Below are 18,461 nucleotides of genomic sequence, written 5' to 3'. Positions count from 1 at the left end.
GTCATCGCGGTTCAGCGTTTCCAGCCATCTCTCACCCTTTAACTATGGAGCCTCATGCTGGACAAAGTCATTCACAGGAGTCGCCATGTTGAATATACTGTACGAGTCTTTGTTGTTGTGCACAACAGTGCAATAAGGCAATACATGCTTCTGCTGCAATGTTTTCTGCCCAAGTAACCCAGAGCATCACCACAGCAACAAGCGAACCACTATTCCACTAACTGTAGCTCTCTACACTGGAGAATGTGTTTTACGAGGTTACTTTTAAGTGAATAAATTACATAGTGGCCTGCGTACAAAAAGTCCATTGTCTCGCTTATCTTCCTGAAGCAAGCCATGTTTTATCTCTCCGCTTTCAGTACTCAGGGCTAAAGCAGAGAACACGCTGCTTGCTCTGGGTGTGTGTGCCACTCAGGGTAATAACAATAACCCTCGTCCCTATAAATAGCCCACGAGACGTCTCTGAAGTGAATGGTTCTCCTCTAACCTGCGGCTGAAGATGTTGGTGGAGGAAAGAGGAGCTGAATATTTCATGACTCCAGCAGCTGATGCATTTCTCGTCTTGGCTGCTGGGAATACTGTCGCACATTTTAGATGGATGATATTTAAGGCTGAGGGTGTCACAGTCTCACAGTGGAACTGCTTGAATACTCTCTCAGACTGCAGCCCTCAGTGCTCAGATTAGCCCGGCTCCAAACCAACTGCTGATTCATACATGTCTTTTTTTTTTTTTTTTTTTTAACTCACAGCACAGTTGTCAGTAGAAACATTGTGTGTGATCACGTTGCACGCTTCCAGCTACAGCGCTGCATCACATTTTGTTGTACAAAAAAGTTATCACTTCATAAATAAAGAACATGACAAGCAAGCACTTCCAGCTGAAAAGAAAAAAGCACTTACAGATATTTACAGAGGCTAGTTTTTCTCTGTAATAATGGACGGTGCTTGGAGCGCTCATCACTACTCAATTTTGGATGCTACTTGCTGTATATATAGCACCGTAAATGGCTCTTTATGTGCTTTACTCACGGTGACGACGAGTGGGCACTGTGTGTTACAACAGGTCATCATATTGAGTTAGCTTTTGAGGTGACATTATTTCTGAACTGTCTTTCTCTAATATCACATGCCACCTACATTGTCAGGAAATGCTGCCAAAGGCAAAACGTGCTTTAAAAAAAGCCTAATGAGCCTAAAGCAATGCAGATGGCTGACTTCCACGTTACTCTGGAGCACAAAAATCCACTTGAAAGTAGTTGATATTTCACACATTGGAATAAGACGGTGTTGGAAACAGTGGCACTGAGGAAAAGACAGGAGGCAGAGCTGGAGGTAGCAGAGATGAAGATGCTGAGCTTCTTTCTGGGAGTGAGCAGGATGGATAGGATCATTCATCCTATATTGGTAGGAAGATGTTGAGGTTGGAACTGCCAGGCAGAAGGTGGAGAGGAAGGCCAAAGAGGAGATTGATGGAGGTGGTGAAGGAGGACATTGTAGGTTTGAGAGAAGAGGAAGCAGAGGACAGGGTGAGATGGAGGTTCGGTGATCCGCTGTGGCCACCCCTGAAGGGAGAAGCCGAAAGAAGAAGAAGAGGAGGAGACAGAGTGTGTAGGTCTTTTGTGGCCACAGGTTAAATGTCAAAAGACATAGTGATTTTTAAGTTTTGAGAGGTCATTAAAGAGACAGAAGCTAACAACAGTCAGTGCTGAATGTCTTGGTAATCACATATTTACTCGAGCAAACACATGTTAAACTTGGTGAGAAGAACTGACCGGATAAAGGCAACCTCAACCTCATCCCTGCAAAGGCCCTCATAAGAGTTTGTGCATCAAAGGTGTGTCACGACAAAAATATGTGCACTGTGTTGTGTAAAACTCATTTTGTGAGCCAATTTTGAAGCTCAACAACTTCAGCCAGACACACAAGCTGAACGACTTGACCTGTGTGCGGCCACCTTTGCTTCCCACTTCGTCATTGCAAACCTTTGACGTGTTATTTGTCTTGGCAAGGACCCGGCGGAGAGTCTGACCCACGCGGACATTAGTCAGAGCTGGCAGCACTGATGGCGGCATATGCAAGACAGCATGGCATATGGTGCGGCGTGGATAAAGTCCCAGTCGTTGAGAGGATGAGTCAGAGGAAGTAAAGCAGTGTGGGTTTGTCCCAGTTTGATTCATGTGAGAGCTGCAGTTTCCATGTGAGAGCGGTTCTAATTCAGGACACAATGGAAGGAACTTGCTACTCACATGGAGCTCATATAAGTTCCTTTATCATGCGACTTGAATGCATGTGGTTTGTCACCATGTGACTCAGAGTGACTCCTCACGGCCACCACGATTCCTGGAGGGGAAACCCAAAAGAATAGGGAGCTTGTTCCTATATTGCCCCTTTTAGACCCCCACTCCATCTGGCTTAATTAAGCACATTCCCAATGATTATGCATGCAGTTATACACAATGCAACAGTCAGAGTCCAGAGGAATGATCTGAGCAGTGGTGTACTGTAGGGTTGACGGCGATACACAATGAATCACTTGTTCGTGGTTGCTGCATTAGTCAGTCTGTGAGGAGACACAGCCACAATGGTCAACACCTGATGAAGTTCTGACTCAGTTATATTGAAACACCCTCTTGTTTCTGATCAGTCCCCGCATTCAGAGTGGGGGAAATAAAAGGGCAGGAAATGATGTAACGCAGCATGTGGCGGGATGGGAAGTGCGTTTGCGCGGGCTTTTACTCTTCCCCTCCTCAAGACCAGAAGAAGGAAACCCCTCCCCGCACTCATCACCCTCCCTCACTTCCTCTTGACCCCCTTCCTTCCCGCCATCCTGCAGCTGCCTCAGAGCAGCAGCATGTCGGGTCACCACATGTCGGAGGAGGACACACATCCTCACTGGAAACTTTATCTACTGTTTGTTTTCTCTCTGAGACCAGTATTATTAATATTTGGAGAAAACTCTGTCGCTGGCAAAATCAAATGAGAAACTTCGAGTTAGTGTGCCAAATATTACGGTGCCAAAGTTTCTCTTTTAAACAGTTGGTTTGTATGACACAGGCTTTTTACTTCATCTTTCTTATCACTCCCTGAGTTTATGGATTTTCATAAACAATTCTTGTGTCACAGTTCTTTCATTTCTAACACAGCTGAGAGGATACATTGTTTATAAAGCACATTCTTTTCAAACTTGGCTGTCTGTGTCGCTCACAAACACTTTAATGAGGTGTTTCAGGGTAAAGAAGAATTTGCTGTTGCGTCCAGTTTAATGAAGCCAAAGACCGTTTTTCCTTCTCATCCAGATTCTGAATCCACAAGAAAGGCCAGTGTGGTGTCAGCTGGTGGTGACAGGCATCATGCATCTTGAAAGGATGTCAGATTTACACCTTTAGGTGGCAGTATATCTTACATTAAAGGTTGTTTAGCTGATGCTTTTGTCCAAAGTGACTGACAAAATTGAGGGTCTGTGGTCCGGATGTCAATGAGGGGCTAGTTTAGATCCTCGAATAGAAATGGGGCCAAACAAATAAGGACTATTTTTTCTGTCAAAGACCCCACACATAAAGATCTGGCGTTGATCAGTATGTCTGTGATGCGCCCGGATAACCTCAACGCACACACACAAAGATTCTGTGTAAGAAAAATGTAGTCACTCCAGCGTTATATATTGGGAGCTACTGCAATGTTATGAAGTAACTCTTCTCCCTGCACTAAAAGTCCTCTCAGCACTGTTCACTCTCTCTTATGTCTTATTAATGACACATGTTTTGGAATTCTCTGCGAGTCACCTCTCTCATTTGTTATTTCAGCGACGGGGTCTGCGGCCAACTTCGACTGAAAGGAGACGCAGTCGCCATTGAGCAAGTGCACTGGTGCACTGGAGCCTGAATGCTGCTATTGCTAACTCGGCCCTGATTTAAAGAGACACTGTGATGTTCTGGCGGCAGACTGCACCAAAGCAGAGACGAGGCAGTGGAAGAAGAACACAATAGTGCCTTTCAGATCCCCGTACTCTTTTTTCACTCCGTCTGAAAAGCTTCTCTCTATCCTTCGTTCTCTTTTTCTCACTCTCTTCATCCCCTTTGCCAAGAGTTCTCGCGCCTGTTTTCTCAGCTGGGAGGATGGAAGACAGACAGACGGGGTTGCAGGCATGGAAAGATCGACTGTGTGTGTAATGTGAATGAGAGTATTTTACACAAGGTCATGGAAAGGCTATGGAGAAAATGTGGTAATATAATAATGCACTCATTTTATTAATGTGCTTGAAGTCTACTTCCGCACCATCTGGCCCATTTGACAGCTCAGCCCCCCCATGCTCGTCTCATCCCAAATAACCCCAATCCCTAATACAAGCTGTCTTCTAACACCCCCACCCAGCTCTCTCCAGCGACAGAGACCGCACCCCCTGCACAGCGAGAATCCACTGCCACCACAGCGGTTGTCAAGGCAACATGGAACTCCCTATCCAGATTAAAACCGCTGAAATCAGAGCACATTATGAGGATAAAGTGTCGGCATATGTTTATTTTTTTCTTTTAAGGTGAATGGTACCAGTATGTGTGTGTGTGTGTGTCGTGAGCTCATAGCTGACACACACAGAATCTGTCTCACACCGTCACAGAGGCATGTTGACAGCTCAGCACCATGGTGACAGGTGTTGCTGGAGAAACACTGCAGCTGCTGCTGGATATCTCAGTCCAAATGAACATGAATGATCCGCAACTTGAGCCCTCCTTCCTGCTAAATACTGCTCCCTGAATAGGAAACTAATGGTGCAACTTCAATCATTTCACATAAAGTGTCAATACATTCTGTAGGATAGAAATGTATTCTAGAAATTGAGTTTGTCTTTGTGGGAATCAAATGTGAATAGTTGGACAGATTAATGAACGAGTGTCTCAACAGGAATGGCAAGTGGCTGTAGCTAGGAGAAGGAGCAGTGGAACTGAATAGAGATTTGAACTGGAGACCATGGGAAATTCCAGGTCTGGAGCAGAGGATTAAACAAGGAAACTTGTATATTTAACTTGTGTGTGGTCAGTCTGATGATTCTGGTAACCCAGCCATCATGCGCATCTTTTAATCCAAACTTAATCGTCTATGAGAGGATTAACATGTTTGAAAATCACTTTTAAAATCATCGCTACACACAAAAGTGTGTGAACTGATTCATAATCATGACAATTTTGGCCACTACTTTTGACTAAAATGTGGCAACCGCAGTGTTCCACCAAAAGTTGCCACAACTCATCCTCCTCCACTTTATATATGCAGATATTTTTTCTGCTAGATTTGCGAAACCTCAGGGAAGCAAGATAGTCAGGGAAACATCTGATGGAGGGATTGTGGGAATATTTCATCACATTCTGACAGTTTGAGTAGGATTGGGGCCGCTGGGCCGCCTGTCATGGACCTCTGGGACACATGGTAAACCCATCAGGAGCTGCGACACAGACGAGAAAACAAACCAGGAATGATATGAAAACAAGCTCGCTCCACAGAGAAACATGGAGTCTGAGTCATCACTGAAGGAATTCTGCATTGTCTTGAGAATGCAAAAAGCAATTCAGGGGGATTAATCAGTAAAGGTTACAGAAGAAACAGGGACAGAGAGGGGGTGAGAAAAAGAAGAGGGAAAACAAGCTCCAGTGGCCTCATTTACTGCTCCCATGCTCTCATGGTACGTCACTCTGCCTCCTTCCAGCTCTTTGTTCTCCCCCCTCCCTTCACCAGCATGGTTTTTTTCCACAGAAAAACCCATTTACTTGTATTAAAAAGCCTTTTCATTTTTTCATTCTATTCTTATCCCTGCGTCTTATTCCTCCTCCTGTGCCTCCATAACCCATTTAACCAGACAGCGACCTAGATAAAATGGAGGTCTGTCCATCTCCATGACCCCGCCTTGTTTCCGACTGGAGTCCTCCTCGTCGACACTGATCTCTCTGTTTGGATGTGAGGTGGTGGTCTGGGGGTTTAGTGTGTCACTGGCCTGTCTGTGTCCATAGATCTCAAATATTCATGCGCCCCCAACAACAGATGAGGTTGGCTTCGTGCTCTCAGTTTCCATGGCAACCTGCACCATCCATCCCCTCCTTCCTCCCTCCGCCCCTCTCTGGCTGGAAGAAATGATGGCGGAGGTGATGATTTTGTGAGGAAGAGACACTTCAGGAGGTGCCAAAAAAAGGCAACAATTACACCTCACATGTGGACGACTTCCTGCCCTCTGTTCATTGTCCAGCCAGCACATGTGTGTAAGCTGCTTACCATAATACATCTGCACTGTAATACTCCACTCTTACCCCACCCACTCAGTCTGGAAAATCTCTTCCATTTCTTTTATCACATCTGGGTGAGCATCATCCTCTGCTATATCTAAACCACTGTGGTGGGCACATCTGGGCTTTTGGTCTATCTGGGTCATCTTGTTCTGGCTTAAACAGAAAGTGCAAACTCAGCTACAATTTAGGCAAAACAGGAGGGGGGAGACATCAAAAAGCAGGATGTTGTAAAAATAAGAACAAAGGAATCACGGCGAGCTGAAGGAGCAGATGTGAGCGAGAGAGGAGATTAAAGTGGAGCAGGTGAGAGAGGAAGAACAAAAGCAGAGTAGGTGAGCGGAAAGGGAAAGAATGGGAAGACGTGTAACCATGGCAACCAGACGGAGGGGTGATGTCATCCTCTGCTGCAGATGTGTTTTTTTTTCCCATTTAAAGATCGGTTCCTCGCATTAGATGTTGCAATGGGAGGAGAGCAAGAGAGCTGCCGGTCCACTGTGCAACCATGGAGTCCAAAATGACGTTTATGGATGACTCTAAAGTATCCATAGGCATGTGTGAGACCAGGGTGAGCCTGCCTGACAACCCACTCAGTCAAGGTTAGCTAAACCCCCTCAAACCTTCTACAAGTTAAGTTAAGACTTTGTGTTTGTCTCTTGTTGATACACACAGGCAGAAACAGATGAAGAGCTAAACAAAGAAAGTGTATCTCTGGTGATACAGACAAAGAAGACAACTCCTTCGTAGCTCACACACATTTCATTTCCTCACCAGACAAACAGAGAACACACACATGTGTGCAGTGTGTGTATGTGTTGTTTCTCCTGTTCATATTATTGAGCTTCTAGGTGGGACCATCCCTGACCCCCATCTGTCCACACACATCGATGGAGGAGGGGGCTTCAGATGCCTATTGACCCAGATCATCACAGCCTCAAGCATTTTGGATTTCTGCAGGAGCAGTAAAATGCAAGTGTGTTTGTGTGTGTCCAGTTTAACTACACTATGACCTCAACAAACAGGCCAGAAACGCAGATCTTGTGATCAGCAGCGGATGACTTCACTCAGACACAACAGCTCCAGGGGTTCTTGCACATGGACCCTCCCAACAATACTACAACTTTCACTCTCTCAGAATGAGGAGACAAAGGCATCACTGTTTGATGATTTGCCCGCAGAAAATATTTGTACCAAACAACTGCACGATAGATCACACTGTGCCATTATAGCAACGATACATCTGGAAACAAACTTTGTCACGGAGGAGCAACTGTCCTCTCTCATTGTAGACAAAAAGGCATCGCAATTGTTCTACAGTTCTGACATAAACCTCACAAAAAGGAAGGATCCAGTTCCTGCTTACACATCATTCACTTAAGAGTGTTATTGACTGGTCATTATCAATTTGTTATCATGAACATTGTCTTTATGAAGAGATCTTAACAATGGAACAAACATTCTATGTATTTTTTCTGACTAAAGGACAAGAAAATGTCTCACAACATCCTCATATTGAAATGCCACTTCACTTCTTTACCTGTGAAGGACATGAAAGATTAAACAGCTTGGCAGGGTTTGTTGTCGAGTCTGAGGTGAACATGCTTAGCATGTCTGATGAGCTGAAGTAAAGAGGTCTTGGCTCCATTAGAGATGGTCAAGTAAGAGCAGCCTGCTTCACAGGTGAGGCGACTAACTAATCCGCTGGTTTGGTAGCTTGGTCAGTGTCATGAGGCACCACATGTGCATCACATCATTATTCATGAGGAAATTCAAAATTCTGAGGAGCTTTGCTACTAAACCTATAACATCACACAAGTATGATGGAAGTGCCTCCTTTGAATAATGCTGCTTAAAGAAAATGTGTCACAGTAGATGTAAGTTTGAAATGGCTGTTGGAAAAAGACAACTTTGGGTCAAGTGACTGACTGATAGTTAACTTGTTATCGGTTACCGAGTACTTTCTGTGGTGTTTCAGTGCACAAATTCTTGCTGCTGGCACTCCGGTTTCCTCTCACAGCCAAAATACATATAGGTTAATAGGTCAGTCTTAACTACAGGAACTTTCGGAAGTCACAACAGTCAAGTTCCAAATCCAACCATGCTGCTGATAATCATAAAGAGAATTGTAAATAAAAGTCATTTTGTTTTCTGGAAGAGGCTTGGCATGCGCAAAAACAAAAAGTTGAAAACAGAGGGGACTTCTCCGAGCGTGTTTTTGGAGAGGGGATTGTTTTGACACAGCCTCCATCTGCCTTTTAATGGGATTAAAGGCTCAGGTTGTCTCTACAGGGGACATCACACATGCACACCCAAACGCACTTCACACGGAACTCCGGACCGTCGGAGACAAGCACGTAATGCTGTTGGGTTGCTCATTGTCTCGCACAATGTGTGTCACGACAAAAACTACCTCACGTGGTGAACAAATGTAAGCAAATGTGATGGAACATTCTTCGCGACAATAATTTAGCCCCTGCTTATCATCTATGAATAAAATGTTTTTTTTCTTAATTTCTTTCAGAGTCTCCATTTTTTATTTACTCAATTAATTTATAGTTTTGCACATCTTCAGACTCAATTACCTGGTAACGACAAGTCCCATCATCTTCATCCTGCTCTGACGGAGAGTTCAAAGACACCTGCGCTTCAATATAAGGCAGAAATTAAACATTGTGAAGTCAGGTGAAGCCTCTGGCCAATGACAGAGCTCTGTACCATGTTTTTAAGCCGACTGTCTTTGTGATAAAACGCTGACATTCGAGCCTATGTTCTGGCTCCTCTCATCAAGATCCACGGCCTCAGGTGATGGTTTGAATGTTCCTTGCACAGGAGAAAAAGTAAGTTGCTCAAAAACAAACGAAAAAAAAAACACAAATGAAATGTAAAAGTGTTGGAAGGGTTACCTTTCATGATTGCTGCATTCAAGCTGGGGACAGGTGGGGTTCTCACATGAGGATCATTCTTGGAACAGCAGCAGCCTGGAAGATCACTGGTAAAAAGTCACAGTCAGGTTGATAGCTAATTGTGGATCTGCTTAAACTCCCTCTTCTAAACCGCATTACAGACAAAAAATTGACCAACACTGGTTGACCTGTTGAGTTTTTTGGAACAACGTTGGGGATTTTAGTTTCAAGTTGAGCCAACATAACTGAGCCAAAAACCTGCTGTCAACTAGCTGCGAGACCAACAAAACTCCTGATCATAATTACAACATTTGTTTATGATCATTCATATTCATATTTTGCACAGGAGCAACAAGATGACAAACAATCTGCCGTAGCTTGAGGGAGGCCGAGGGTGATGATGAAGATGTCACTCAGCGTCGCAGCACCACAGCCAATCGGTTGACACCTACTGGCCCATGTTAATTCTCAGCTAATTGTGTGTCACATGGAGAGTGTTAAACAAGCAGCCGAGAAATTTGATCACAGGATAATATGAAGATGCGAGGAGCCACGCAGTAGGAGAGCAAACGTCAAATGAGGCGGCCACTTGAATGTCGAAGTGATGCAAATGAGCAAACAAATGGATTCAAATTCCCTCCACACTGTCGCTCACTCGATTCTCAGGGAGGAATGCTGTTCAAATGTCACAGTCGTGTGTATTTCTTTCGCCCCGAGCAGCAGGAACACTGAGGAACATCCAATCTAAACAAGTGAAATGGGACCTTAAATCCCTGGGTCTCGTGAAGCGGAGACAGGAAGCTTCGGGGTTGTCGAGACAACAAAAAGTCAGAGACACATTTTACATCAGAGGCCTGCGAGAGTCAGACTCCCTCACCGAAAATCTAATCACAAATACAAAAAGGGAGTGAAAGAGAAATGGAATGAGACGTAGGTGACTGTTCCTGAGGTCACATCAGTTCTGCACCCAACTCTCCCTCCCCTCTCCTCCTCCTCCTGCAGAAGGCAGATTAGCTCCAAGCTTCACTTTGCTACCTGGAGACCGACAGCCTCCCCGGGTCCAGCCTATCAGACGATGAGAAAAACAGCCTCCTGCCCTCTCATTGGTCAGCCGCTCAGCTCAACTCATTCCACTATCAATGGCTGTGTCACTGTTTTGTCTGGCAGCACGGAAGCCAATTATACTGCCCTCCCTCTTTGTTCAGACCTCTTCTCTTCACCAACACACACACACACACACACACCACCCAGACGCCTCAGAATGTCACAACAAGAGACCCTTGTGGACACGAAGCTTATAGCACTGAGATGATGAAGTCGGCATTAGCATGACTGAAGCCTACTCTGCGTGCTAGGATATCTAATTATACCATAAAAACAATCGGTGTGCATTAGCGACCGCAACACAAAAACATCATCTCAATGCCAACAGTAGGAGGCCAGTGATCACTAACAGTCAAGGAAAGAGGAGGAAACTAAATTAGAAATAAATGTATGGCAACATTGACAGATAAATAAAATAAAATAATAGTTGTCATTAAGCATAATAATGAAACAGCACAGTTATATTTGAAAGACGAAATGATCTTTATTGCATAATTCAGGGAGATACTCTTACTAGATTATGAACCACATGAAATGAGCAGTGCAAAGTACTGATGAGTATTTGCTCATAAAAGTTCTTGTCAGATGTATTCGGTGCTTCCCATGCAAAATAAAATTCATGATTTCATGTGGTTGAAATGTGGGTGTGTTCTAACATGAACAAAATGTAACATCCAAGAAAGTGGTGAACGGATCACACTTTCATTTATTATTTATTTGCCACAAGGACGTCTGGAGGTCACTGAGAAGTCTCAGATCAAATTTGTTGGACATGTTTAGCTGCGTAGGGCGTAAGGGGCCAAATCCGACTGGCCGAACCTTTCATCTAACAGGTTGAAGTTGGCTTTAAAACCTAGCTCAAACCGAAGATCATATCTGACTGTGGGTTCTTGTCTTAATCTCACTCAAGCTGTCAGCTGTAAGTTGCTAAAACCATAACGTCACGTACATTTACTGACTCCCACACACAACCTCTGGCGTCTTCACATGCAGCTCGGTGAATCTGAATAGCCGTCTGATAACCAATGTTTTGAGCTTGTCGAAGGTCGCATCACATGGGCAGAAGCAATGAGGTCGGAACTTGCCTCTCAATGCACAGAGACCTCCTCACGCCCCTCAGAGACACAATCTCCCCAAAGACAGTTGATCATACTTTCCGAAACTGGTTCAGGTTTGTCACCATTTCAACCAAAGTCGTGTAGTGTGCCATGCGGCATCAGAATTGAGGATTGGATGTTCATGATTTGTTTACACGACGGGAAACCTCGCTGCGTGTTTGCATCTCAGCTCACAGTGTTTACAGAGGAGTTTTACGATGGACACACGTGGCAACATCGCTCAGGGGTGGAAATGCAAACAAGTTCAGGGAAACACTGAAGTCAAGCGCTCTAATGCAAACAGATACTCTTTTTTGCTTTACAGTTGCTAATCCAGTCTCTTTTTCTGAATTGAACCGTTTTAAACTCATCCAAGTTTTAAGATAAAATATTGAACAATTCTGTTTAAATGTATACTGTGGATATCTGACCCTCAGGGAAATCACACGGATCTACGATCATAATTTGGCGTATGGTCAGACTGAGCTGAAATCTTCTGCTGATCCAGGACTGTACAATTTGAACGTGATGACCATGATCGACCTGCTTAATGAGTGTAAACGCATGTCAAATAATATGAAGTATCATCCTGGCTGTTTATCCTCGACATCCCATCAGTCTAGTTTAAGTGTTGCGTCTGCCTGACTACAAATTTCCCAAAAACAACCCGCTCAGTAACCATAGAGAAACCAGAGCCCATTAAAACAAACACACATCTAATTAGGTGAAAGGCTAAAAAAAATCATGAGATGTTTGAGCAAAGAGGAAAAATAAACTCACATCCCAACGCACATCTGACGATTGCATGACGTTAATGTCCTAAATATAGAGCTCATTATTTTGTCAGGCAGGGGAGGTTAGATATGGTGTTCTATTTAGCATGAAAGTCAAAGCCCTTGGAATATTTCCTGGGTAAAAGAAAGAGAATTCCGAACAGCTGTTATAGAACACTGACATCTCTGATGAGGGAGTGTCCGTCTGCTCTTATTTTAGCGCTGTTATGGCTGCCATAAGGTTTTAGAGAAATTCCCCGAATCAAGTGAGCCATGTTGGTGAACCACAACATCTTGCATACAGAATGTTCTTTAGCCAAGCCTGAGTCAGGCTGACTGAAGACAGACCAACCATAGATTGGTTTCTGAGTTGGCTCGGACAAAAAAAAAAAAAATGTTCTGGCCATTTCGCTCATGAAAGCGCTAAGGGAATGTGACAGAACAAAGTCAAAATGTAGACAACTTACCTGCAAGGCCAGTGAAGGTCAATGCTGCAGAATAATATGTCTGCGGCACAAACAGTAAACTTTGATGTCAAAAGGAGGGCCTAAAATTGCTGTCCTCAGGGCCAATATTGGCCATTCTGTCGCAAGATGGAGAGACATATTCGAAGGCCATATGTAAGGCGATGTGTCTTTTTGCATCTCGATTTTGAGCAAAATGGACAAAGCTGCAGTTGAAATAAACTTGTTATTTAATGAAAACGGAAACATGATTCACTCAAATTGATTTTACAGCAAACAGCTACAAAACCCCCATATGTGGTGTGAGAGTTCATTGTTATTGTGGGATGGTAGTTTAGAAACTTCCAAAACCAACAAGCTTGAGATGAGCTGAATTGAAGATGCACCATCAACATCCTCAGGAGGGGTTTGTGGAGAAGTAGAAATACATGCAAATATGTTTTTAAATGTTGATTTCAAAAACAGTGTGTTATTAACAACCATCAATTAAAAACATAATTTACCGTTGTCTTGTGTTATATTTGGCAAATATTTAAACTCATTTAAGAGTGACAAAAACGAAGCAAACAGAAGCACCGTTTTGACTGACAAGAATGGACAGGCATGACAGATACAACTACAGTTGCAATGGCCTATATATATATATATATATATATATATATATATATATATATATACGAAAGCAAAAATATGTTATTTGATTGATAATATAATTGCTCCGAAAGACATCGTTTTCCGGTGTCAAACCATCCCGTCTACTTCAGCAAATGGTGGAAAACAACTTTTCACAGAGGATTGTGTGACATCATTCCTTTCTCCCAGTCTCTCTCTCTCGCTCGCTCTCTCACGCACTCTTACCTCTTGTGAAGGATCATGTTGGAGTCAATTTTGGAAAATATCTGGGGGCCCTGGAGCCACAGCAAACCATGGAATGCATCTGTGAAAATAACTTCTTCCACTGTTTATTCATTCTTCAGCAGTGGTTAAGTCACCGCTTGGTGGAATGTGGTGAAATCTGCACCCGTCTTTTCCCTGCTTACATGGTCTGCGGGCGACGAACACAACATGAGGACATCTGAACACATGCACAGTAATGACTCGAAATCACATGGAACTACTGAGGACATTTTAATAGATCTGTGTACAAACAGAGTCATAATGTGCATTTTACAAGAAGAAATGAAATACATAAAAAAGGAAAAAAAAATATCAACCATAAAAATTCGCATAGAAAAAGAATGATCTTAAAAATAATTATAACTGAACTCAAATTAGAAAACATTCATTACCGTGATGCTGGAATCTGTTTACTCAGTTGGAATGCTTTTGATCAACGCAAGTTTCTGGTTTAAATAAAGAGCTGCAGGACACAATATCTGCAAGTGACACTTCCTCCACAGACAGAATTCTGACGAGTGAATCTGCAGCTGAAGGTTGGTCAGATCTGAGTCATCGGTGCTTTGTCGGTGGCGATTATTGCTTCATGAAGTACTGTGTGGCACAGCTGACCTGAGCTGGTCTCAGCAGTTCTTCGGGCAGTGTTCCAGTGTGTAACTCCGCAGCAGAAAGACCACAGTCATGTTCATGAAACCAAACATAAAGCACGGATGGCAGCACGTACAGCTTCGTAGACACAGGCATGCAAATGGAAAATTGAAAGTATGCATCCGTACATTTAGCTTTTTACGCAACGCTCTTCTACTGTGAAGCTCAGCAGTTACAGGAAATCAAAACCCTGGAACAGACAGTAAAACTAAACCCATGTGAGGTGCGTGTGATTCCTCCCATTTGGCACTTCTTTCCAAAACAAATCTAAGAACAGAAATTCCCATCATTCATGAAAAAAAAACAACAAAAAAAAAACAAAGTGAAAACGCGCAAGTGGTCATAAACAAAAATGTGCTATGTTCAACCAAATCAGAAATCATATTAAGAACTGTATAGTGGACCCCCATGTGCTTTAGGGTTTACTGAGAAAGTGAATGTTGCGACTGAAGGAAGCATTCCAGACCCCGCCTCCTTCCTCCGCTGCCCATCACCTTCCAGTGTCTCAGTCAACTGTAAGCTAAAACAAGGTCCATCAACGACGACGGGTCTAAGACTTATCTCAGACATTGGTCCCTGGATTGACGACGTGCCCTGTGATAAAACAAATCTGAGCCTAACTTGAGCGTGATGGGCCGGCGTCCAGCAGCTCCTCTAAAGAGTCAGCTCCTTCCAGCGCCGGCTCCTTCTCGTCCAACTTGCTCTTCTTAAAGGGCAACTTGGAGGTCGCCAGCGTGTCCTCCTGCATCAGCTCTTTGGCGAGGATGTTGGTCACTGCATGACCAGCTCGTCTGTGGTTGGCTAGGAAGGGAAGTGAAATGTTAGCAGAGCCAACAAAAGGTCAGGGTTTCACTTTCGTGAAAAGATTATTCTGCGAATGCTGCTGACAGGGCTGCACAACTACAGGACGATGACTCCGATCTGACGACTAATAAAAGTCAAACACTCTTTCCTGCCAGAAAACTCAGGCAAAGTATGAAAATATGAATCTAATGCACTTAGTAATTACACAGTATTTAGGTTAAGCTAAGAATAAGGTGTCAAAAATCTGTTTATCAAGCACTTATTCCTGTGTATTAGCAGCATAATAGCTAATAATAATAAATCATATCTTAGTGCATCAACCCGAAGATAGAAACCGAGGGTTGACTCTAAACGGCAGCCTAATTAATAAATAAAAGATATATTTACAGTAAATAAGCAAGTAATTAGTATATTCATGGTTAATGTGTGCTTCCTATTGTAAAGTGCTTCCCCAAGTATTTTATGTGCTCACTTAATTTTAAGAACTGTGCAGCCCGAGTTGCTTCCTTTCACTTAAATAATTTCACATTAAACCAACACAAAACAACAAATGAGTTCACTGCAAACAGGTCAGTAAAGTTGTGAAAAAGACAATGGAAAAAACCCATTTGAGCAGCTCACTGAATGGATGTTCACGCTGTGCATTAACTGGGGACGTAAAGAGCTTAATGGTGGGGCGTGTTGGGATTATGGAGAAATGTGGAACAGCTACTGTCAGCTTAGGAACGATGTACATGTCTGTGTTCAGATGCAGGCGGTGAGATGGAAGAAGACAAAGGGTGAGACGTCAGTACAGCTTGGCTGCTCCAAGGGATGGGAGAATGAAAATGAGCTCATCATGAGACTGTGAGAGAAGATGAAGCGCTGAAAAGAAACGTTGAGTAAAAACACCACTGAGGAGTGAAAACAGTCAGTGATTCAGAGGGATGATAGCGAGGAAGTGTGACAGAGAATGCCTGGAGGAGGCTGTCGTTCTGTTCCTCCACCTGCTACTTCCCTTCTCTCTCTGTCTGTCTCTCTCTCTCTCGCTCGCTCACACACACATCCTCGCTTTCATCTCTTGCCCTCCCTTTCTTCTTCTCTTTTCTCCTGTGTGGGAGGACAGCTGTGCTGCCGCGGCGGCCATTTTGAAATATATGGGTCAGTGGGAGATTGCGTTTGTGCTCAACAGGGCTTCCTAACCTGAACTTTTAATATGACCACGTCATGAGTTGCAGCCTTTATGACACACAAGCAGAGAAACTCGGGCACAACTTTTGCATCCCTTGATGTTTGAATGCAAGCTATTAGAAACAAACATGCGTTTAAATGTCGGCAAGACAAACAAAGGTCATCATGGAGAACACAGCAGACACGTCAACAGTTACCGAACAGGTCTCCAGAATAAGCTGCGACAGAGATACAATTGAGTCTGAGAAGATAAAAAAAAAAAAAAGAAGGCCATTTTACATTTAAGAACACATGAAGCAATTCGTGTGAGAAGAGATCAGCATGAGCTATTACACTGCAGATATCACTAACCTGGACCCTCCTTTTTGTTGATGTGATATCAAACCCAAAACCCCATAGGAAAGTCCATGGTCTCCATCTATTTTCAGCAATTTTAGTTTTGATGGTTACGGTTGTTATGATCTACCTCAAACCTTTCCACATTGCTGGTTCAGAAGAAGGTCGCCTCACCATTTACCCCTGAACAATCAGAAAGGAATTTGTATTTTATTTGTAAAGGTTTATAAGAGAAAGTGTTTTTTTGTCACCGTACTTGGATGCACATTTAAGTTCAATTGAGTGAAGGAAGTGGGGAGAAATTACTCTTTTGTTATGGAAGTTGAAACATCACAAATCAGCCTCAGTGAAGCTTTGCTTCATATGACTGTTAACATCTGCAGTGTGGGAGCCCTAAGCAGATCATGCTACTGTTGACTTGGAGCCAGCAGTTTATGGTCACATACAGTAATTTCCCAAAGGGCATAAACACAAGATACAAACTCCCTACCTACTTCTCACTAAATCTATCACCCAGACTAGATTGCGCCATCTAAATTTCATGAAATAGTTAATTAACTTAAAGAATAAACTTTATTACTGCAGAGATGTATCAAAAAAGAAAGGAAAGAAAGAGAAAAAACATTCTTTTAGAAACACTATTCAAATCAACAAACTTCAAATTTTATCAGCTCTCAGAACCAATGACAGGCATGTCGGTCACGTCTGTTCTCCCTCGACATGAATACACAGAGCATGTGTTTTGCATCCAAATCTCTGTGCAATCTGGCTTTTGACTAAACGATCCATGAACTTGGCAGGATGCCTGGATGCCCAGTGCTAGAAAATTAGGCATCCAGGCCCACTACAAAGGGTTGTTTACAAGTAGGGGGTTGATAACGAGGATGAGACCTGTGGTACAAAGGAGGGAAAAGATAATCTGGCATAGATTAAGCCACAAAGCACTTGATGACTTCCCGTAAAAGACAGCTTTATTGTGCGCTTTGCACGTGCTGCTTTTATGAAAGGGGAAAGGAAGCCATGAGTGAGTAATGAGTGAAAGCGTGTGGGGCAGATGGAGTTCACAAATTACATTACAAGCAACACAGCACATTTGAGAGAGAGGACCAACCCCCGAATCTTATGAAACAGATCGTAAACAAAGCAAAACATCCTGCTATTATCACGTTCAGTAACACTGGCTTGACGTGATGGGATGGATGCAGATGTTTGCAAAATACCTCTGCATGGGTCTGATTGAGCAGGGACTTGCATCGCCCTCTTCAGGCTGAACAGCGTAACACGGTGCTGCCATGCTGTGGCGTGCGTGTCAATAGAGACATCAGCGCTTGCTGCTATTGGCTGGGGTCTGCAGGACAACTGTGCAAGCAGGCAATAATGTCAAAATGACTGGGCCGAGGGCTTTATTGGCCCATGGTTAAGTGTGGCTGCAGCGTCACAGTTTCTACAGTGATGGAGAGATTGATGGTGACTGGCCTGTCTCTGTGTATGCAAGAGAACATCTGTGAGAGCACAAATCTTAGCTGGCTCTTTCATTCCATTGTGGCTGACCGTCTGCGAAGCGTGTGCCTCCTTTGTTTGCCTTAGTAACCTGATCTGTGTTTCCCTGTTGTGATTGGTGCATTGTTCCACCTGTGGCTGCCTGGATTGGTTGTGCTGGCAAAGGTCACGACCCAGCAGATGGGGCCATGGTGGATGCTTGGCTACATCATTCCTATACACAGCAATGTATTAACATTTTAAAATTGGATGCACTGAACATGATAAAAACAGGAATTTGGACAAACAAGCCGCACCCTTGACGGTGAGTCGAGAGAGAGTCCTCTCATGTTTGCCAAATAATTCAAAGCTGTCTACGTTTCTCAAGAGAATGTGTCTGGGTGCATGCGTTGGTATGTACACAAGTGTGTCACTACACTGACTGAAGAGCATCTGCTGTGTGTGTTTGGGGGTAGACAGCTGAGGGTACCCACAGTCTGTCTCCTCTATACAACCA

At 43.6% G+C, this 18,461-nt stretch overlaps 1 protein-coding gene and 1 long non-coding RNA gene across 2 annotated transcripts in view; both read right to left on the bottom strand.

The window, feature by feature from the left end:
* Positions 1 to 2,813: 2,813 nt before the first annotated feature.
* On the bottom strand, positions 2,814 to 12,237 carry LOC128767805 (uncharacterized). The gene is made up of 4 exons (XR_008416168.1): positions 12,154 to 12,237; positions 9,173 to 9,258; positions 8,985 to 9,089; positions 2,814 to 8,908 (listed from the first exon to the last, which is right to left on the bottom strand). It is a non-coding gene; the product is annotated as an uncharacterized LOC128767805 (long non-coding RNA).
* Positions 12,238 to 13,438: 1,201 nt separating this feature from the next.
* LOC128766916 (protein diaphanous homolog 1) overlaps positions 13,439 to 18,461 on the bottom strand; it is a 67,888-nt gene continuing 62,865 nt past the window's right edge. Inside the window, exon 27 of the mRNA XM_053878492.1 lies at positions 13,439 to 14,956. Within this exon, the coding sequence (XP_053734467.1) occupies positions 14,772 to 14,956 (185 nt within the window). The 3' untranslated portion in view covers positions 13,439 to 14,771. The remainder of the gene's footprint in view (positions 14,957 to 18,461) is intronic.

Source organism: Synchiropus splendidus, chromosome 11 (assembly GCF_027744825.2).
Source record: "Synchiropus splendidus isolate RoL2022-P1 chromosome 11, RoL_Sspl_1.0, whole genome shotgun sequence".
NCBI classification, from domain to species: domain Eukaryota; kingdom Metazoa; phylum Chordata; class Actinopteri; order Syngnathiformes; family Callionymidae; genus Synchiropus; species Synchiropus splendidus.
This window is presented reverse-complemented; position numbering and strand designations above follow the sequence as displayed.